This window comes from Canis aureus, chromosome 37 (genome assembly GCF_053574225.1).
Source record: "Canis aureus isolate CA01 chromosome 37, VMU_Caureus_v.1.0, whole genome shotgun sequence".
In the NCBI taxonomy this organism is placed as follows: domain Eukaryota; kingdom Metazoa; phylum Chordata; class Mammalia; order Carnivora; family Canidae; genus Canis; species Canis aureus.
In genome coordinates this window covers 15847777-15870768 of record NC_135647.1, presented here as the reverse complement: position 1 = coordinate 15870768, position 22992 = coordinate 15847777, and the positions used below count along the sequence as shown (strand labels likewise).

The 22992-nt window shown below is 38.7% G+C and overlaps 1 protein-coding gene and 1 pseudogene across 1 annotated transcript in view; one reads left to right on the top strand and one right to left on the bottom strand.

Annotated features, from left to right (window-relative positions):
• SMIM13 (small integral membrane protein 13) overlaps nt 1-18105 on the top strand; it is a 28630-nt gene extending 10525 nt beyond the window's left edge. Inside the window, exon 2 of the mRNA XM_077886337.1 lies at nt 13775-18105. Within this exon, the coding sequence (XP_077742463.1) occupies nt 13775-13962 (188 nt within the window). The 3' untranslated portion in view covers nt 13963-18105. The remainder of the gene's footprint in view (nt 1-13774) is intronic.
• On the bottom strand, nt 3319-3506 carry LOC144306692 (U6 snRNA-associated Sm-like protein LSm5 pseudogene; annotated as a pseudogene).
• Nucleotides 18106-22992: the final 4887 nt, after the last annotated feature.

The following is a 22992-nucleotide window of genomic DNA, read 5'->3' as shown; positions in this document are numbered from 1 at the left end:
TGTATTTTGGGTACCATCTTTTATCAGATACATGTTTTGTAAATACTTTGTTTGAAGTAATTTTTTGTGTATGATTTGAGTTAAGGATCAGGGTTCTTTTTTACATAAGGGTGTTTTAGCATCATTTACTGAAAAGGCAATTGTTGAAAATCAGTTGATCCTGTGGGACCCAGGAAATTTAACAAAAATCCCCTACCCCTGGACAAGCAGAGCAGGACTGATTCCATTTGGTGCTGCACCCACCTTGTGCTGACCTGCTTAGGGCACTGCCCCACCCTAGTCAAGCCCAGGGCACACCCTAATCGGAAATCCCAGCTCAGTGATAGGCTGACCTGCTTATTGCTTAGGGCACTGCCCCACCCTAGTCAAACCCAGGGCAAACCCTAATCGGAAATCAGCTCAGTGATAGGCCAGTTCAAATGGATACTTTAGGGTAAAATGTAATTCAATCGGCCACCTGCCTGTGGACCGACATGACTGTGCAACTTTCTGCATATCCCATTGGCCACTGGTCCCTATAAAGCTGCTACCCCTCTTAGTCTCAGGGTCCAAGTCCCTGCTCCACTGTGTCGGGTATACTTGGACCCAAGCTCGAGCTTGTAAATAAACCCTCGTGTGTTTGCCTCCGTGTCGGCTCCTCGGTGGTTTCTCGGATTCGGATTCACAGTCTTGGGCACAACAATCCTATATATGTATGGGTTTATTTCTGGACTATTCTGTTCTTTGGTGTATATTACACCAATTGTGTAGGCAATGCTGTGTTATTCCTTTCAAAATGTTTGCTATTTTAGATCCTTTGCATTTCCTTATAAGCTTTAGAATCAACTTGTTAAAATAGACCTATGGAAGTTGGAGAGAACAGACATCTTAATGTTGTGACCCATGACCATATTGTATCTCTTTATTCTTTTCTTTTAAGGACTTTAATTTCTCTCAGCAACATTTTATGGATTTCAGTATATGATACAGTTCTTGCACTAATTTTGTCAGATTTAACTGTAAAGGTTTCGTATTTTTGATGCTATTGTATGTGGTACTCATTTAATGTTTGCTACAAATATATAGAAATTATAGAAATACAAATGATTTTTGTATATTGGCAGTGTATTCTGCAAAACTGCTAAAATCATTTAATACCTTTTTTTTTTTTCTTTTTTTGTAAATTCCATAAGGATTTTCTGCTCGGAGGTTCATACTAACTGCAAGATTGTTTTACCTATTCCTTCCAGTGTCTATGTCTTTTAGATTTTGCCTCATTGTACCTCCAGTATAGCATTGAAATTTGAAAGGTTGTGAGAGCAGCTCTTTCTCCTTGATCTTTTGGAGAGAAACACTTAGTCTTTCACTGTTCAGTTTCATGTTAGCTGTAGTTTGTTTGTAGATATTCTTTATCAGGTCACAAAGAAAAGTTTTCCTTCTATTCCTATTTTGATGACTTTTTAAAAAAAATCAGCAATGGATGTTGAATTTCTTTCTAAATGCCTTTTCTGCATTGAGATGATCATGTCATTTTTCTTTAAGTCTGTTTATATGATATATTTCATTGAGTTTTGAATGGTAAAGCAATCCTACATTCCTCAGACACCCTTTCTATATACTGTTGGGTTTTCCTTTTTATATGTCGTAGGGTTTGATTTATTAAACATTTAAGGTTTTCCTATTTACATTCATGAGGAATATTTGTAGTTTTTCTAAATCCCTTTATCTAGGTTTGTCATTAGGATCACGTAAGAGCTCATCAAAAGTGAGTTGGGAGGTGTTCCTCTTCTTGGAAGAGTTTGCTTGGAATTAGGATATTTTCTATTGCTGCGTAACAAATCACCACAGACTTAACAGTCTACAACAACATATAATTATTAGCTCACGGTTTAGGAATCTGGTATGGCTTTAGCTAGGTCCTCTGCTTTCCATCTCACAAGTGAATTCAGAGTGTTTGTAAGCCTGCCTCTTAAGACTGCTGACAGAATTTAGTTCCTTGTGACGGACTGTAGGACTTAACAGTGCCTGGCTTCTTTAAGCCCGCTGGAGAATCTCTGTGATACCCAGGAAGGTCTCAGTCTCTCTTTTAAAGATTTACTCTTGATTGAGTTGGGTCCACCTACAGTAGTTTATCTTTTCAGTAACTCACAATCAACTGATGGAGACCTTAATTGTATTTGCAAAATCTTACTGTCTTTATCATATAACCTAGTAAAGAAAGTGGCTATCTCCTCACTCTTGCTATATTCTTTTGGTTGGAAGTAGATGACAGGTTCTGTCCATACGCAAAGGAGGGAAAGGTCACCTAAGAATTACACATGGCTTGACTCATTCAGGTTACTAAGCTGTGTCTGCCACAATTCGTATGCTTTCTTTCATAAACATTCAGTAGAATTAATCTAGGCCAGGACTTTTCTTTTGGGGGAAGTTTTAACTACGAATTCAGTTTTCTTGACTAGATATTGGGCTATTCTATTTATATATTTCTTTTGTAAGCTTTCATAGTTTGTGCTTTCCCAACACTCTATTCTGAATTGTGTAATTTATAAGAATAAAGTTTATAGTATTCTCATTATCCTTTTAATTTCTGTATGATCTATGATTCTCTTTCATTCCTTATTTGTGTCCCCCTCCCCCCCTTTTTTTCACATGATGAGTTTGGCTAGAGGTTTATAAATGTTATTGATCGTTTCAAAGACTCACCTTTGGTTTCATAATATTTTCCCCTATATTATTTGTCCATGTTCTATTTCATTGCTTTATGCTTATATCTTTATTTTCTTTTACTTATTTTAATTTGTACTTCCTTTTTAGCTTCTTATGGTGGAAGCTCAGACTATTGATTTTTTTTTTAGGCCTTTCTTTTAAAAAAATTAATGAGGGATCCCTGGGTGGCGCAGTGGTTTGGCGCCTACCTTTGGCCCAGGGCGCGATCCTGGAGACCTGGGATCGAATCCCACATCGGGCTCCCGGTGCATGGAACCTACTTCTCCCTCTGCCTGTGTCTCTGCCTCTCTCTCTCTCTCTCTCTCTCTGTGACTATCATAAATAAATAAAAATAAAAAAAATAAAAAATAAAAAATTAATGAGATAAATTTCATTGTGGGTATTGCTTTTGTTTTAACCAAAAAATTTTTATTTTAGTCTTCAAAGAACAAACTATTCTTTTTCCAAGAGAATAATGATTAATTTACAAAAATGGGCATTTATAATGTATCTTCAAAATATTTCCCTTTAATGGGAAGCTTAGCTTTACAGAATCCAAACATTAAAAGGCTAAAAAAATATTCTATTTTGTTGTCATTATAGGACAATACAGAGTAAGTCAAGGAAATCCATTCATACTTCAGGACGTTCCTCTCTAGGAACCAGCACTGTTATATTATTTCCATTTAGCAAGATTTGATCTAATTTAGTGATCCTTCTTCCTTCTGGTGTGATTTCAAACTCTTGACATCCTCCAGCACCGTATTGACAAAGTCATCAAATCCCAAAAGTGTGTCAACAATTTCTTAATCACTCTTCATCATAATGCGAATTCCTTTTTTGTTTGTTGGGTTTTTGTTTTTGTTTTTTGTTTTTCACAATGTGAATTCTTTTTTAAATTTATTTTTATTTATGATAGACAGAGAGAGAGAGAGGCAGAGACACAGGCAGAGGAGAGGGAGAAGCAGGCTCCATGCCGGGAGCCCGACATGGGACTCGATCCCGGGACTCCAGGATCGCGCCCTCAGCCAAAAGCAGGCACGAAACCGCTGAGCCACCCAGGGATCCCCCACAATGTGAATTCTTGATGCTATACATTCGTCTATAAGCTCTAGAGGCAGTTGCTGGGATGGGTTAGTGGGATAGCGTTAGCCGCCCTGGCTACGCCAGAAGTCTCCAGTATTGCTTGTGACTTAAAAAAAAAAATTATTCAGGGGGAGATGTGGATGGGAGGATGGGCCAAGTAGGTGATAGGCATTAAAGAGATCACTTGTGATGAGCACTGGGTGTCGTATGTCAGTGAAGAATCACTAAATTCTATTCCTGAAATCAGTACTACACTATATGTTGACTAGCTTGAATTTAAATTAAACAAATTACTCCGTTCAAACTATTTTTAATTTCACTTGTGATTTCCCTTTTGAATGGATTATTTAGGAGTATGTCGTTTAATTTTTTTTTTTTTTTTGAGTATGTCGTTTTAAAGTTTGAAGTTTTTTTTTTTAGATTTTTAAAAAACTTTATTCAGGAGAGACAGAGAGAGAGAGAGAGGCAGAGACATAGGCAGAGGGAGAAGCAGGCTCCCCATGGGGAGCACAATGCAGGACTCAATCCCAGGACCCCAGGATTACTACCGGAGCCAAAGACAGATGCTCAACCACTGAGCCACCCAGGTGCCCCTAAAGTTTGAATGTTTGATTTTTTTCCCCCATATATCATTTTATCAATTTCTATTTTGACTTTGTTATGGTCAGAAAATATGTTTTATATAATTTAAGAAAGTTTACTTTTTTTTTTAATTTTTTAAAAAATTTATTTATGATAGTCACACAGAGAGAGAGAGAGAGGCAGAGACACAGGCAGAGGGAGAAGCAGGCTCCATGCACTGGGAGCCCAATGTGGGATTCGATCCCGGGTCTCCAGGATCACGCCCTGGGCCAAAGGCAGGCGCTAAGCCGCTGCGCCACCCAGGGATCCCCAGAAAGTTTACTCTTTAATGAGACTGATTAATGGTGTATTTTGGTGAATGTTCTATATATACTTGGAAAGAATAATTCTTCTGTAGTTATTGAGTAGAATGTACTGTACATTTCAGGTCAACTCTGTTGGTAAGGTTGTTCAGTGTCTTAAGGCAGTTCTCTCCATTTATATATGTAGCAGGCGTCTTTAGAACTCTGAAATGGGTTAATTGGTGAAAGTCATTATACTTTTAATTTTATGGGTAGTGTTGTCTGCATGTTGGAGGGCTGAGAGCATGGAGGTTGGTTGGTTTGAGGGTCTATTCTGTGCCAGGTACTGTTCAAGACCTAGGGAACAGAGTGGAAGACCTGGTGGATAAGCCATACATTTCCTTGTTTTCAGAAACTGGTATCTTGAGGAGAATGATAGTTATTAATGCAATGAAGGATGGAAGTGAGCATGAAACGCTAAAGCAATCACCCAAGACAGCATTATACTGAAGAGATAGTGTAGTATAAAGATGTAAAAATTCTGTATTAATGATGGTTAAAATTCTTAGTTAACCATGGTAGTGGCCTTGTGTCTGTAGAATTTGCCCTCGAGAGGAGAGACTGAAACCTAGGAGACAGAGACAGTATTACCTCTATGACAGTTATGCTGATAATCCAGTTGACAGATAATACGCATTTGATGTAGGCTGGAGAATGGCCTTAGGAATGTAGAGAAGGGAAACAGATGGGAGAGGTTTTATTGCACTGAGGTAAAGTAGAGGAGGGGCAGAGTGCTGGAAAGGAACTATTTCTCACCAGAGAGATGAGAAGATGTCATATCCATTACAGAAATATGAAGAAATTAGAAGAAGGAACTGTGGGATGTATATATTTTTTAAAGGTGTCTTCAAGCCAACCGAGTGGAGATTCCTTCCTAGGGTTCAAGAAAGGTGGGAGATACGGAGGAAAAATGTGGTTATCATTGTCATAGGGGTGATATTTGGACCAATGGGAGTGTTGTGGTCACCAAAGAGAGGATAAAATTAAAAAAGAGAAGAGGAGAGGTTTTAAAAGGCAAGTTAAAAAATGTCCTACTATTTATTGGATAAAAGAGTTTTGTATGTGGAAGTATTACGGTTCAAGATCACATTGATTCAATAATAGTATCTCCAGGGGTTATCATCTAGTGTTGTCCAATGTGTCATTATGAAAGAGGTGTGCAGTAGAGGGAATATTGTGGCAAGGGGTGGAAGAGCATGGCTCTGTTTTTACTTAGCCTGAGTCTGTGGCCTTAGGGATATATTATCTTAGAAGTGAGCCTTAGCTGTTAGAGAAAAATAAAAATCAGGAACAGGATTGAAAATGGAAAAGAGCTTAATACAATTTAAGATTAGTATTCAGCCGGTTAGTGAACTACTTAGATGCCATGGTGAAGGTGGGATTATGTAACTCCATTGGAATGATTCCAGGAAGACAAACATTTGTGACTATACTGTAGCCGGGCTTTTGACCTGAGAAGATCTTGGGTAGTGAAGTCAAATTCTCGTTCTCTAATTAGCGTTTTGAGCCATCCTTCCGCCATGAAAACCTGAGAAATTTGATATGCTTTTAAAATTCATTGCTCTCTTCACTAGTTGGCCTTCTTCAATGGTTGAGTCATTTTGAGCCTTTATTTTCTTATCTAGAAACTGGGGATAATGATTCCCAGTCTCATTAATTCAGAGGGCAATCGGGAGGATTAAAGGAGCTGTTGAATAGAAAAGCGCTTTGTAAACTGAGAGTTCTGTAATTACAACTGTCCCTGGGGTTTGTGGTGTGTTGATGGTGTTGGTGCATCTCTCAGGTCCATCTGCTGTCACTACCCTCCAGCCGCCAGCACCTTTATCTTGCAGGGAAAAACCATGACAGTGTGTTTCATGAAATTCATCCTTTGAATTAATGCTTAGTTATTGGAGCGCACAAGTGAGTGCTCCTTTGCTTATCCCAGAGTACACACCCTCTGTTGCCAGCCAGTTTTTGTGACATACAGTGCTTACCAGTGTGAGACTGAGCAAGGCCACAGACTTGCCTTTTGAACCATGAAAAACTGCAGTGCTACTTCTAGCAATCAGTGTAAATTTCTCTGATTCTCTGTAATATAATTGCGGGCAGTTCTCCTCCCCCACTTGTCTCCCTTCCTCCTTCCCATTTCTCTATTACTAAACTCCAGGACAAGGTGCGTTACCCACATCCCATAGAGGACGATTCGTTCATACCTGGTGTCGGTGGGAGGAATTGTATGAGCTATACTTCCGTAAGAGCTTCCTATTGGCTGTAGGCATGCACAGCGTAGCTTTTTAAGTGGTTATTCTTTCTCTCATCCTACTCACCCACAAAGATATATAAGCATACCTTGCAGAAATTAGTCACTAGGGCCCAGAGTCCAAATGGAGCTGGTCTGTTCATATGAGAAGTCAGAGTTGTACTGAAAGCTCCCTATTCGAGTATGATGAGGAGCAATTGGAGTGATTTTGTTGTGAATGACTATAATGTGGTAATCACATGTCTTTAATAGGGTCATTCCATTGGATGATGAATGTTTTTGTACTTGTCTTACATTTACTTGTGTTCTTTTCCCCAAAAGTAAAAATATGACTCCTAGTCTCATCTGATCTCATCTCACCCCCGCTTAAGTAGTTCCTCAGTTCAAGAGGTTGAGGACTTCTTGCAGTGTGGACGTTCATTAAAGGTTACACAGTGTTGCGGTTTTGAAGGAGTCAAGGCAAGAAGATTGAAAGTTTTGGTTAGTTAGACTTTATCCAACAAAAGAATTGCCTGCCTAGCTCAGGGATGTTTTGTTTCTAAGTGACTCATTAATAGAGACCATCCTCCAGGACTCTGTTGCTAATGAAAGTAGCATAGCTGGATTCTTTCTCTAGGCTATCCTGTCCACTCCCCTGCAATCTCTAAGATCACACTCTAACTCTCCGGGGTGAGCCCTACAGCCACGTTCCTAATACCTGACCCAGGTAATGCACACTGACACTGGTCCTGGGGCTGACACTTGACCCAAGTTAAGGTAGAGATCCAGGGTGGGTTTTGTTTTGTGGGGTTTTTTTTTGTTTTTTTTTTTTTTTTGAGGTTATGAACTGAGGAATCTTTCATGGAACTGGGAAGAAGCAGCGATGTTCAGGGGAAGCCGAGAGGAAAGTGAAGCAGGTGTATAGAGAGAAACAGATAATGCTGTGAGAATGACGTCAGTTCACAGAGCCTTGTCCTAATTCTGTCTCCAGAAAGGGCACTTCTTCCCATGCATTCATTCCGTAAGCTTACTCTCCTTTAAGCTAGCAATAAATTCCCTCTTTTTTGTGAAGATAAGTCAACGTCTCTGTTACTTGAACTAAAAGCTGCTTTATTAAAATGAGAGGAGATGAACTATGTATATGACTCTTTTGTATTTATCATAAGACCAATTTAAGGAAAAATACTATAAATGAATAGAGCAGAACCCCATTAATCAGCTACTGGAAGTATGTCAATGGACAGGTTAGTTAAATTGAGTGACAGTTTGGCCATTAAATGATAATATGCAAAGTATTTCCTTACAGTACCTGTCCCAAAGTTAAAAAAATACAAAATTAGCTGTTATTTCCATGTCTGATTAACATAGTCAGTTGACTGTCTTATTAGCAGCTTTATCTGACAGTTTAGTACTTCTTCTCTTAGTTTCTTCTTTGCTGTATCATGCTTTTCCTGGTATATATCCATTGGGGTTTTAATAATGGTGCTTTTTCTAAAATGTATTATGCTGAGTGAAGTAAGTCAATTGGAGAAGGACAAACATTGTATGGTCTCATTCATTTGGGGAATATAAATAATAGTGAAAGGGAATATAAGAGAAGGGAGAAGAAATGTGTGGGAAATATCAGAAAGGGAGATAGAACATAAAGACTCCTAACTCTGGGAAACGAAGTAGGGGTGATGAAAGGGGAGGAGGGTGGGGGGTGGGGGTGAATGGGTGACGGGCACTGAGGGGGGCACTTGACGGGATGAGCACTGGGTGTTATTCTGTATGTTGGTAAATTGAACACCAATAAAAAATAAATTTATTATTAAAAAAATAAAAATAAAATAAAATAAATGATCATTTGTATAATTTTTTAAAAAATCAAACTGCCTGGAGTTTTTAGAATCATCTATTGTTCAGACTTATACTAATACCCTTTGCAGAAGCATGAGATCTTACTAATTGTAGGTACTGTGATGTGGAAACTCCCCCTACATCCTTCTGCCATCTGTCTCTGAAAAATTATAGCTCTGTAAGAACTTAGTCATTTTACTTGGGAGAACGACTTGTTGAACTTCCCTCAGTTTAGTAAATAAACCACTGCAGTTCTTATCAACACTACAATTTATCTTTTAGCTTTTCATTCACACCCTGTCATTACAGTAGTCCTTAAAAAAACAAGCACTGTGAATATTTGTTCTTTTTTGGCTGCCCAGCAAATGAACTTTATATCTAAATCAGGGGAATTCTCTACCTCATGATTTTTTCGTGGGAAGCAGTGTCATTGCCCACATGCTCCCCTTCCACCCCCAACCCTTGCATATCTTAACACCTAGACAGAATGGGGGAAAATTGGCATACTTTTATAAAGTTTTCTTATCCCAGATTGGGGGATAAAAATTAGAGGTGTGAAATTGAGTGGTTTAGCTGTGTGGGTGGGGAGGCAGTGTTTAGTGTAGAGGTAGTAGTAGCCATAACTTAACTGCTCTGAACTCAAGCATCTCATTGACAACCAGATTCTGAATCTTGGTTTGAGATTGAATCCCTTGTATAGGTTGTTGGCAGTGATTTAAAAAGGTATGATTTTTTTGTTGTTGGTGGTGGGTTTTTTTTTTGGGGGGGGGGTTTCATTTAAGTTGAGAAAGAGAGTTTGTGATCTAGCTGGATTGTTTTTGTACCTTTCCAAACTGAATGCAACAGGTGTCCTTAGTTCCTTGTTGTGTAGATTTCTCTGCTGGGAGACTGCTTTCTCTCAGCCATCTCAAGGGCACCCTAATATTTTATGGTGGGACTCCAGACATGCCAGCCCTTCATTATTGTTTTTTTTTTTTTTAGTGAAAAGACTTCATATTCACCTGCTTTTCCTTATGGTCATTGTATGCCTTGTAACCACTGTTGGAGTCTTTGTTCTTTATGAGGTCAAGCCTCTCCTCTCTGATAGTCAAAACTAACCTAAGAGTTAAGAGTTTTCCTAGTATTTGTTGAAATCAACTGGCCTTAATAATTTAAACCAGTTAGTGGCATTGGCATATTTAAAACAATATAAGTTTACAGAGTATTTGTGATTTACTTATTCATTTCTGACTTGTTTTTCCCCTGAGTTTTCTGTTTATCAAAGCCATGTGTGTCTATTGTAGAGCAATCTTGTAAGTACAGGGAAATATTAAAAAAAAAAAAAAAGTGTAGGGTCCCCACATTAATCTGCAGATTCAGTGTAATCCCTATCAAAATTCTCACTGCCACCTTTGTAGAAATCAACAGTAGAAATGCAAGGGACTCAGAACAATCTTGAAAAGAACAAAGATGGCAGACTTTAACTCTCAATTTTAAAACTTTTTTTTTTTAAGATTTTATTTATTTATTTGAGAGAGAGAGTGTGTGCGTGCAAGAGAGAACACCAGTGATAGGGAGGGGCAGAGGGAGAGGGAGAAGCAGACTCTCAGCTGAGCAGGACCCTGGGATCATGACCTGAGCTGAAGGCAGACACTTAATTAACCGACGGAGCCTCCTAGGCACCCCCCAATTTCAAAACTTAACACAAAGCTATAGTAATCAAGGTGATGTGGTAATGCCATAAAGATACTATAGATCAATTCGTGGTCATTTGATTTTTGAAAGGTGTCAAGATAATTCAGTGGAGAGAACGACGGCCTTTTGAACCAGTAGTTCTGAGACAATTTGATATCCACATGCAGAAGAATGAATTTGAATCTCTCTCTCATACCACAATTAACTAAAATGGATCAGACTAAAATTGTAAGAGCTAAAACTAAAACCCTTAGAAGAATACATAGATGAAAATCCTCATGACCTTGGTTTTAGTCAGTGGTTCCCTAGGTACAGGACACTAAAAATACAAGCAACCAAAGAAAAAATAGATAAATTGGATTTCATTAAAGAAAAATGATACATTAGGCTTTATCATAATTAAGAACATTAGTACTTCAAATAATATCAAGACAATGAAAAAACAACTCACAGAATGGGAGGAGATATTTGGAAACTATATATCTAATAAAGGTCTAATATCAAGAGTAAGGAACTCTTACAACTCAGTAATAAAAAGGCAACATGATTTTTAAAAATGGGCAAAGGAATCGAATAGATATTTTTCCAAAGAAGATATATGTAAGAGGCCAATAAACATGTGAAAAGATGCTCAACATCTTTAGTCACAAGGGAAATGCCAATAAAAGCCATAGTGCTACACCCACCCACTAGGATGACTGTCATGGAAAAAGTGGACAATGAAGTCTTGGTGAGGATGTAGAAAAATTGGAGCCTCCTGCATTGCCGATGGGGACGTGAAGGGGCGCAGCTGCTTTGGAAGACAGTTTAGCAGTTTCACAAATGGGTAAGCATAAAGGTACCACATGGCGCAGCAATTGTAATCCTTAGATATATACCGAAGAGAAATGAAAATATGTCTCTGCAAAAACTGTACACAAATGGTTGTTGCAGCCAAAGAGCGGAAACTGTTTTGTTTTTTTTTTACACCAGCCCCAAAGTAGAAGCTACCCACACGGCCAGTCATTGTGGAGTGGTTCAACCAGATATGATGTGTCCATGCAATGGAATAGTATTCCGTGATAAAAAGGAGTGAAGCGTGATACCTGTAACAACACGGATGATGCACCTTCAAAGTATAGGCTGAGTGGAAGAAGCCAGACCCAGAAGACTACATAGGCTTATTCACTTGTTATGAAATGCTCGAAATAGACACATCTGTAGGGACAGAAATGTAGATTAGTGGTTGCCAGGGGTGGGGGAGGAATTGGAGAGTGACCACTGATGGATACAGGTGTTTTTTTTTTTTTTTTTTTTTTTTTTTTTTGGCTTTGATGAAAATGTTCTGGGCTGTGATCGTGGTGATGGTTGCACGGCCTTGTGAATATACTAAGAACCACTGAATTGTATACTGTTAAAAGGGCAAATTTTATGCTATGTGAATCATATCTCAATTAAAAGAAAAGGTAATTAGCAAAGTAGAAGCCATCTCATAACCTCGTATCACTACCCAGGGACTCCCACAGCTTACAGATGCTTAGTGCCAGACACCTGAGCCCTGTAGTAGACCTTCCCACTTAGTTCCTGCAGTAGCTTTGTGAATCTTCTCTCAGAACTCGGGCTCCTTGACTCCTCTAAAATTCTTTCTGCTAATTCACTCTGCCCATTTTCACAAAGAATTGTGGGTGAAGACGAGAGCGTCCTACTTTGGAATATTATGAAAATACTATTTTATGAAGTTAGGTGCTTTACTCACACAGTTGACCAAAATACATTTGTGATGTATTCAGTTCAGTTACCATGCAGCCCTCAAGCTTCAAGGAAGGCAAGCCCTTGGGAAATAGGGTGAAACCCCTGAAGTTAGTCTTTTAATGCCAAGGAGTTTTCTTTTCTTTTCTTTTCTTTTCTTTTCTTTTCTTTTCTTTTCTTTTCTTTTCTTTTCTTTTCTTTTCTTCTTTTCTTCTTTCTTTTTTCTTTTTTTCTTTTCTCCTCCTCCTCTCCTTTTCTTTTCTTTTTTTCTTTTTCTTTTTTTTTTCTTTTCTTTTCTTTTCTTTTTTTCTTTTTCTTTTTCTGTTTCTTTTTCTTTTTCTTTTCTTTTCTTCTTTCTTTTTTCTTTTTTCTTCTTTTTTCTTTTCTCCTCCTCCTCTCTTTTTCTTTTTCTTTTTCTTTTTCTTTTTCTTTTCTTTTCTTTTCTTTTCTTTTCTTTTCTTTTCTTTTCTTTTCTTTTCTTTTCTTTTCTTTTCTTTTTTTCTTTTCTTTTTTCTGTTTTTATTCTGAGACTGCAAGAAAGAAACAAGTAGAATTAGAAACTACCTTAAGTGGCCATTCATGTTGGCCTGGTGTAATGTTGGGATAGAAAAGCGGCTTGGATTTTGTCTTCATAAAATGCTACTCATCAGAATTTGCACTGGTCCCCATTTGTTTAGCAACTAAACTAGAGAGTTCAGAGTAGAAGGCTTCAGTAAAACACTACCCTGGAAAACTTTGTTACAGTGTTACTTTTGTTTGTTTTCACATGCCCTTAACATTTTAAGCCAACTAGTCATGGTTCAGAGGTTTTATCCTGTGTCCTCATTTTTATTGATTGATCCTTATTCGTGGGTGTCTAAAATGTAGTGAACTTTAAACTCCTTGCAAAACAAAACCTGGCTAGTAATTTCTCTCTTTCTCTCTCTCTCTTTTTTTTTTTTTTAATTTTTAAGGAGAGTTAAGACTTTTTAATGACTTTGACGTGAAAATACCATTCTTAAAAATCTTGAGCTTCAGATAGTGGTGCTCTGGCTTTATTCTTTCATCATGTAATTAAAGAAAATGTGTTAATTTTCTTTAAAAATGTATTATTTCTAGAAACTTACGAATAGCTTGATTCTGTCAGAAGTTCTCAGTGAAGTGCAGTTGACCCCTGCCATTTAATGGCTTTTACGTTGCAATCAGAGCAGACTTGCTTTTAGTAAATGTTAGCATTGAGATATGAATGTCCTAAGGAAATGCAAAGTATATTCTTTTTTCCCCAGTAGAGTCCTCTCAGAAGTTTGATTTTAATATAAACACTTTGACCTAGATATCGTAATCTCCTAACTTTAATGTAAACCATGTTCGTTCTGAATTTCATGCAGGCAGAAACTTTTTGCCATCCTTGTATAATGTCTGTCAGAGTTTATTCTTGTGCCTTGTCCATAGTAAATGATTAATAAGTGTTTGTTATTTAAATATATATTTGTAATCACATATATATTTTTGTAAACACATATTAATACTATATATACTATTTTGTAATATACCCCCTGCACATACACAACTAACTAGGAAGTTCTCAATGGTAATACTGCGTGTAATAATTTTTCTTAATGCTTTTGTCTCTTTTTAGGTTGGTATTTCGTATGGCATCTGTTTTTATCGAAATTCAAGTTTCTGCGGGAACTGGTGGGAGACACAGGATCTCAGGAGGGAGATCATGAGCCATCAGGCTCTGAGACGGAAGAAGACACTTTGTCATCTTCACACAGGATCAGATCTGCTCGGCACAGAAGGGCGCCTGCTGATGAAGGCCACTGACCCTAGCCACCATCCTGTACTAGTGGATGATGAAAGGCAGTGGGGAGCCTCTGTCTTTAATGACTTGGCTTTGCAGTTTGGTAAAAGATTGAAGAATATTTTTACTTGGATTTTAAGTTCAATTAAAGAAAAAGATTTATATGTAAGCCATATGAAAATAAAGGGAATTAAAACCAAATCAGACCATTGCAGATTTCATCTTAAAGATCATCTTTTGCTTCACTAACTTTCTACTTATATACTTACTCTCTGACTCCTGGGCTTATTGTATTGCACTGTTGTGAATCTGGTAAACATTACAGGCTTGAAAAACCGTATTTTATTAGTTCTGTAATGTATGTTGTATTTTTGTTTTTGTTTTCACATTTTACCTTGTCTGAAATTGGGATGTATCTCATGATTACTGTGAACTGGGAGATGGTCATGATGTAATTATCTCAGCCTGTGCGTGTGTGAACTTAACTAACAGCTTGTCACAGCATCATCACTGTACTGTTGGTACCAAATGTGTCAGGTTTATTTGGCATTTAAAGATGTCTTCAAAAAGATTGCACTATGATTCAGCATTGAAACGAAAAGTTATCGTGTACGCAGAAAAGCATGGAAACAGAGCAGCAGGGCGTACATTTGGAATTAGTGAAGCAAATATCCGTCGCTGGAGGAATGACCGCCATTCCATATTTTCTTGTAAAGCAACAACAAAATGCTTTACGGGACCTAAGAAAGGAAGGTACCCACAAGTGGATGAAGCTGTACTATGTTTTGTTAGTGAGATGCGTGCAAAAGGATTGCCTGTCACGCGCCAAGCAATGCGATTGAAGGCAGGAGAAATTGCCAAAACCCTCGGAATAGAAGAAACAAAATTCAAAGCAACGAGAGGCTGGTGTGATCGATTCATGCGCCGAGCAGGATTATCTTTAAGGCGTCAAACATCGTTTTGCTCAAAATTTTCTGCTGACATTATACAGAAGACGGTGCTGGAGCACTCATTCAAGAAATGCCGCATCCCCAGTGCTCTTGATGACACCAAGGGTGCTCTTATGTGGAAGAATGGAGACATCGTTGGCTGTGATTTGCGAAGTGATTCAGAAGAGTTGGATTCAGAATATGAAGTTATAGTTATAACCTAACTAGTTATTTCATACACTTTCTTTTGGTATGCACAAGATTGATGTGATAAAAATCTGCTTAACTCTAAAAACCGTTTCAGTAAATTTAAATAAACACTCTAAAACTCTACACGATATGAAAGCACTGTGTCAGTTTAATTGCCCGTGTTTTTTTCTTAGTGATACATGTGGTGCATCTTACAATTGATGGTATCTTAGATAAATAATAGTTTGTAAATTTATTTTTCCTTGTAGGGTAGCGATTATTTATTGGAGAACTTAATCTTGACTCTTATAATGCTGTTAAAATAGTTATCCTCTATGAGATACATTTTTTTTTTCAACCTATTCAGGATTTAAGAGTAGTGACTCAGGAGTCTTAAGAACTGTCTTCTACTTCAGGAAGAGTGGAATTAGTTTCTCCCTTTGGGAGGGCTTCATGCTCAAGGCATGTGTTGTGGAGAAAGTACTTCTTTACAGACAATTCAGTGACAAGACCTCAGAGGTCCTGGGTATGGTGGATAAAACAGTGAGTGAAAATGCCCTCTTCACTGGAAAATAGCTTGCCAGGTTCCCATGTTTGTCTTCACAGAACTTTGGACCGAAGGTTCACCAGGGAAGAGATACAGATTCAAAGGCCCTTCCTGTTTAGTGTTATCTGCTCTGTACAAGAGTGAATTGCAAAGCCAATTTCTTTTATTGATCCAAGTTCCTTTTTCTGCGTTTACCCTTTTTTTTCTCAAGAACTAGTCATCACAGAACATCACCTCTGTGTTGTGACGGTGTGTAACTATGTTTGATACCTCATACTTAATGCTGATAGTTTTGTCAACAGTCCCCTTGCGTTCCTGAGGAATGCCTCTGCAGTCCCGGTAGCCCTTCGGATATACTGAAAAGGGAGTCTACACAGCATGAGCTTAGTTTTAAACATTTGCTGGGGGACGATCCTCAGCAGCCAAGAGTGGGGCATAATCTTTCTGTCATTTCCTTATTGGATGCATTTTTCTATTATTATGTGACTATAGGGATTAACCGAACAGTGACACTGAGTTTCAAGCATTAATTTTGGGGCTTCAGACTAGCTGGCTATCACATTAAAATGGTCGTCAGTTAGAAAAGAATTAATGCCTAAAAGCTTCTTGGTATTGGGATTGTATTTAATTAGATCTTTCATGGTCTAATACCTTGAGCTGTGGGATTTAGCTTCATAGTGAATACCTTACCTTTAGGTAATAATAGTTGTTGACAAACTTTAACAAATGAGCTTCTGTACTGTTTCAGTATTAAGGAATGATGGCTCATGTAACAACTTGCAAGGGTCATCCACAAGTTAATATAAATGAATCCATGTAAAGGTGTATGTGTTGGTATTATTTATTAACAAATATGCATCAAGACGTCTCTTTTTTTAGTAGAATTTAAGGAAATGTTCTATTTAACTTATTTGGGATATCTATCCAAAAGCATATTAATCGCTCACACTCTACCTACCATGTTTTAACTCCTCCTCAGAGAGTAAAAAGAAATCAGTGGTGCCAGTATGAAAATTCTACAAGCCAATTCCTTTGTTTAAAACTTGTATTCTTCTCTTGTACTCTTTTTCCCCCATTAAGACTCACCATAGTATATATTTCTAAGGCCACTAAGGCAAGAGGAGTATTAACAATTATTTGTGTGGTATTTCTGTTCCTATATTACTGCTTTTGTAGCTGCACTCAATCGGGAACTTCCCAAGTACCTTTTCAGTTTCTCAGTGGGAGACTGACTTGCCTGTGGTTAATTTTGAAGTTTAGAAGGTGCTGAGGATACAAGTATCCGCCTTGTCTGAATGCTCACAAGTCACTGTTTGTGATTGTGATCACAGTGATGGCAATCAACGCTGCCATCTTTTGAAAATTCTAAAATCGAGGACTCTAACAGGGTTGTTTCATTTCCTTACCCATTTACCATTCCCACATCTCTTTTGCCTCTGAAACTTTTGTGAAAATTGCCTGTATCAAATGTACTGGTTTGCATTGCTCTGATTTAAATGCCAAAAAATGCTAAATATTTGTGTGGCGCTCTTAAGTGAGGTTTTTAATATTTACGTAAAGCTAAAAATAGAATTCATCCAATGGATTTTGTAGTGTTGTTTTCATGGTGGAAACATTAAAACATTGCTTTTTGGTGAATAGCTAATTCACATACGTGCTGACCCATTTTGTCAAATGATACTGGGTTTAAAAACCATTTCCAACTTTTATTTTGCTGAAAGGTGGGTGAACCATATTAATGGTTTCATAGAATGTTATTTTAAACCAAAATATGTTGAAAGATTTGAAAGTAGTAATTTTTATTTTTAGGAGCAACCTATTTGGAAATTATTTTAAGTCAACAATGCAGTATTTTTTAAAGTCTGTCTTTCTTACAAGGTATGTTTTAATGTAACATGTAGCTAGTTTTAGATTTTTGACAGGTAAACTTCAAGTACTTTTATATTTGAAGTTGACTTAAAAAAGCCAATGAGCAGTACTCAAAGGTGATGGACTTTGAAGCAACTAATGGAATAGTATTTTGTTATGGAGTCTAGAATTAAAGCACCTTGTATGGTCTACTTTTAAAGTATCCTGTAGCTTTTAAAGCATAAAGAATAACATTTAATCTTATATTAATAAAAATTACATTTTCCATTTGTTAATACATGTGCTGCCTGTCTTATGACCAGCGTTTAACATTGCCCTCCCAGTTAACTCTGTGCATAACCATTCCCCAAATACATACTGCTGCTGTGGTTTCTTAATGGAAACATTCTGTGCTGTGCTCTGATGCATTGTCATCCTGCTGCTTGACAAATAGGTTTATAAGGAATTAGAATTGTGTGCGTTAATAGTACCTTTATATAACAAGATGTAAAGTTAGAGTTAAGGAATGTGTATAAATGATCACTCACTGTTTTTGTTTCAGAACTGGTCAATACTATACCTAAAGCTTCTGTGGTTTGTTTGATGTTTTAACTTTCACTTTAAACACAGAATAAATTAAGATGAAAACAAAAGTTTGGTATGTGTTATTGATGAAGTATAGCAAATATGAAAGGTACCTGGGGCATGAGAGGAGTTGAAAGCAGTCATTTTTACCAGGAGTCCACCCTTCACCACATTTTTCAAACTTGAAAAATCTGTAAGAATTAAGACAGCTGTAGTGTTCCCAGTGCTGTGAAAGTAATCGACTTAAAACCCAAAGGACATACAGCAATAGAACTAAATGGCTTTGACCATATGTGGCGTTTGGTTTTCTTCTCATACATGACCCAACACCCTTAAGATTGTTTTGATATTCTATTTACCATATGTCATGTCTCACATATTTGTTAGTATGAACCATCCGGAAGACTAAGTGAGAACACTGACCAAAGCCTAGTGAAAAGATTGAAGAATGCCTTTGAAAACCAGTTTGAGATGGGAAATCATTAATGGCAGTGTCCAGGAGCCAAGCTTTTCATTTTTCTCCTCTAGTGCTCAGCTGCCAAGAATGTAGAGTGGGAAAAAGTGGACCATGCTAAGGTCAGGAGTATCTAAAGGGCAAGGCCGTTAGAGATTGCTGGAGATTGGCTGTGGGATTTGAGCTGGGCTGTAAGAGAAGTCTGATCAGTAAGATACTGATAAATTGGGTGAATAGGAAGGGGTAGAGATTGAAGATAAAATGAGTGTGATATTTGTATATAATGGTTAGAAGGAAGTTTGGGGTAGGGATTAGAATTTTAGAGGTGAAGCAGTTCTGAGCAGTGTCACCAAATATAGCCATAGAAAAGGAATCAGAACAGAGACTCCTTCCAGGGTGTATGTGTACTGTCAGAATGGTCACTAATACTTGATGACTGGAATTGAGATGGAGAAGAGGACCGTGTGCTGGGCATCAGTTCAGAGTCCTGAAAGACTGATCTCAAAGTCTGGGAAGTTAGATGACCCTTAGAAGGAGGTAGAAGTTTCCTGAAAATGAACAAGGAATGTTTTTGGACTAGCCCCCCAGCAGCTCTACAGGCCAGGATATGTGATTGTTGTATGCAAATGAGTAATTATAAAAATGATGCTGTTTATGGAGAATGTTGATGGGAGGAGGAGGGGGAATGGAGAGAAAGAAAGCAAAATCTTGGAGGAGCAGGATTTTTTCAAGTAGAGGATGAGCAGAGGATTCCAGACCGAAGAAACGCATGTGCAAAGTCAGAGTTATGGAAAGATGCTTTGTTTGGAGAATTGTAGATGCTTTGTTATTCCTGGAAATAGTAGTTATAGGGCATAGTGATGTGAAACTAGAGAAGTAAGAAAAATCTAAGGCACAAGAGACCTCGTATGCAATGGCAAAGACTTTGAGGTACATGCATTGTGTTGGAAATCACTGAAATACTTTGAATTGAGTGAAAACATGGATTCACTTGTTTAACATATATTGAGTGGTCTTGCACCTGGACTAAGTATAGATGACTCCAAAAGTTCATGCTGACTGTATTAAGGAGGATTGCTTTGGAGGCACAGTGGAAACAGGATGCATCTTACTATAGCGTAAGTAAGAAAATAGAAAGTTAGTGGAAAAGAGTGACAGCCATGGGAAATGTGAGGATATAAAGAATCACCGGACCTGAGATTGGATTGTGAAGACAAGAGAAGGATAAGTGAAGGATGACTTCAACATTTTGAGTTTCATTTGAGATTGGCAACACTGAGGGATGCATACTGAAGTAGGTCAGTGGTTGGCCATAGGGAGATGGAAGATGAGAGTCCAGTTATGGCTATGGATATTTGAGTTTGATGTGCTTATGGGACCATTAGGTAGATAGAAATACTAACCAGTTCTAAGAATGGTCTAAAGGGCATGGTTGAAAATACAGACTGATCATCAGTATGTGAAGGCAGTTGAAGCTGAAGGCAAAAATAGGATCTACCAGGGGGAGGATAGAATGAGAAGAGACCCAAGGAGTGGCCCCTAAAGAGCACTACTATTTAAGAGGCTGGTGTAAGAAAAAGAGACCATTAGGACATTGAGAAGGATTGGGGAGAAAACCAGGAACCTACCTGGAGGAAAGTAATGTGCTGGAAGCAAACCGAAGAAAGAACTTGAAAGAATAGCAAATGTTCCACTGATGCATGTAGAATGATATTGCTCAGATCTGCCTATTTACGAAATTGGTAACAGGAAACTATTGCAGGATCCAGGCAGAGGACAATGTGAGTCTATGCAAGGCTCGTGGAAGTGGCGACAAATGGAACAGATACTGATGGGAACTGGATTTGGTGGGTGAGTAGATAATGGAAGGTCAAGGAGAAGGATGCCCCAAGGGTGTGGCTGATGGAGGATGTGGGTGGAGTGTAGTTTGGGGGAAAGTCCAGGTCTGGGTAAGACCAGTGGAAATGGCCCATCTGGAACTTAGGATGAAGTCAGAAGGATGGAGGTCCTACCTACACTCTTTATCTTCATAGTTGGTAGTTACTTAACATGTTTCCTGAGCTGCTAAATGGAAATGATAACATCTAGGATCACTGTAAGGAGTATATTTTTTAAAAATCCTAGTGAAGCATATTCTTTAATGTAGAGTAGGCAAGCCATAACTTACCCTCCCTCTCCTCTTCATATTTATTTACCTTTGTAACTGTAGAAGCCTTCCTTAATGCCAGCTTGGTCTAGGAGCTGGTCAGGCCATTGAAAAAGTCCATTGAAATGGGGAATCAAAACACGCATTCATCCTACACTATTTGAAGTGAGACCACAGCTGTTTTCTCACTGAATATAGATCCCTTAGAATTTCAATCTCATTTTCTTTGTAAAAGTTTAGACTTACAATTCTGTGATTTCTGGTTTTGTTCTCAAAATCGGAACAAGAACGGAACCTTGCAGAGCAAAGATTTTGACTCTAATTTTCCCATTTTTTTTTACAGCTGCCTCACTTGTCCCTAGATGGACAGGATTTTTAGCATCTTGGCTTTATCAGATTTTCACAAAACATTCATAGAAATAGCAACCATTTTTTAAATTCTCATTTCACTGTAGTATTTAATTATAGAATTATAATAGAGACAAGCAGAAGCAAGCAGGTTTGGGAACCATTTTGGTTAAACAAGTCATTTAGTGAGAAGAGAAATCTACGAGCCTGGCACCCTTGTACAGAGTTTTCATGCCTGTGTGTCTGTTCCCACCCTCTCCTTCCCTCCTGGTACATTAAAGGACAGACCCCTCTGCTTATCTGAAATAATCCCTCCTCCTGTGCTTTGGATCCTATTCTCCTCCTCCCTCTTCAGCAAATTGACACTGTAAAGTACAGTTGGCTCTTGAACAATGTGTCATGGAATCAAAAATCTTACTAAATTTCGACTCCCCCAAAACTTAATAGCCTACTGTTGACAGGAAGCCTTATCAATAACAGTCGATTACATATATTTTGTCCGTATGTTACATGTGTTATATACATCATTCTTATAATAAAACAAGCTAGAGGGAAGGTAATGAAATCCTAAGAGAAAATACATTTACGGTACTGTGTGTCTTGACAAAATCCTCATGGAAGTGGACAACCCGCATAGTTCAAACCCTTGTTGTACAAGGACAAGCTGTATTTCCTCTCCACATTCAGGCACTTGGTCAACTGTGTCACTCTCCTCAACATTTCAACGTACGTGTTTACGCATCGTCTATCTTGGAAGAAGGAAAGGCCTGTTCTACTCTCTCCCCTGGGCTGCCAGCCCCTCTTCCCTCCAGTCAGCGGACTTCTCTGAGGAGTTGCCTCTGGGATGCCCGACGCAAGATCCAAAGGGCATTTCCCAGCCCTCAACGTGGCCTGACCTCCCGACAGCATCTGTTGTGGTTGCTCATCTCTTCCTTGAAACGTTCTTTTAGCTTGCACGATACCAAATTCTCCTGGCTTTGCAGGCTTCAGCACCTCCGGTCTGCCCCTGCCCCCTCCATCTCATTTGCAGTCTCATCCTGCAATTAAATGTCCAAGTTCCCCTGGGCTACCTGTAGCCCCTTCGTCCTCACCCTGTGCCGTGACCTCAGGCAGTCCTACTTGTGACTTCAGTTACCATCTCTTCCACCAGCAGGACCACATTCCTCTCTCTATCTCTTGAGCCAGCTGCCGGCTCAGGATCTCCTTGGATGGTCTTAAATGCTGGTCCAACTCCACACCAGCAAGGTCAGATCCGTGGTTGCTTCCCAGCCTGCTGTTCTTTTGGCATCCCTGTAATAGCTGCTAAAGTCGACAGCCTACGTACCCCCGACCCCTCTTTCGGACCCCATATTTAGCACATCATGTCTTGTTGGTTTTTCTTCTGAAATAGTCCTGAAACTGCCTGTTCTCCATTTTCTTATTACCATCCATAAGCATTGTCGTGTATTGGCCACAAGGCGGGGTGGGGGGCTTCTGGGATTACACTTCTCTGCCTCACTTTGCATCTGTAAAATGGGTGTAGTAAACCTACCTATCTCATTGGGTTTTTGTGAGGATTAATGAGTGATTACGCTCAAAGCGTTTAGAAACAGTACCCAATGGGGGCGCCTGGGTGGCACAATCCGTTAAGCATCCTATTCTTGCTCTTGGCTCAGGTCTTGATCTCGAGGGTGTGAGTTCGAGCCCCGTGTTGTGCTCCATGCTGGGGTGTGGAGCCTACTTGAAAAGGAAAAAAGAAAAGTAAGAAAAAAACAGTGCCCAGTGTATCCCGACTGTTCCCTACCATAATACAGGGATCACTGCAATGATGGTTTGTCTTAAATCCGCGATAGCCCCTCTCAAGTCTTTCCTCCTTGTCATCACCAGAATGAGCATTTTGAAACTCAGACGTGACCCTGTAGTCTCCTTGCTTGTGATGTGAACGGTTTCCCGTTACTCCTAGGGTTAAAAGTCTGTAACACACCCAGTGACCCGCTACCAGATCTCATTTACCAGCCTCATCTCCCA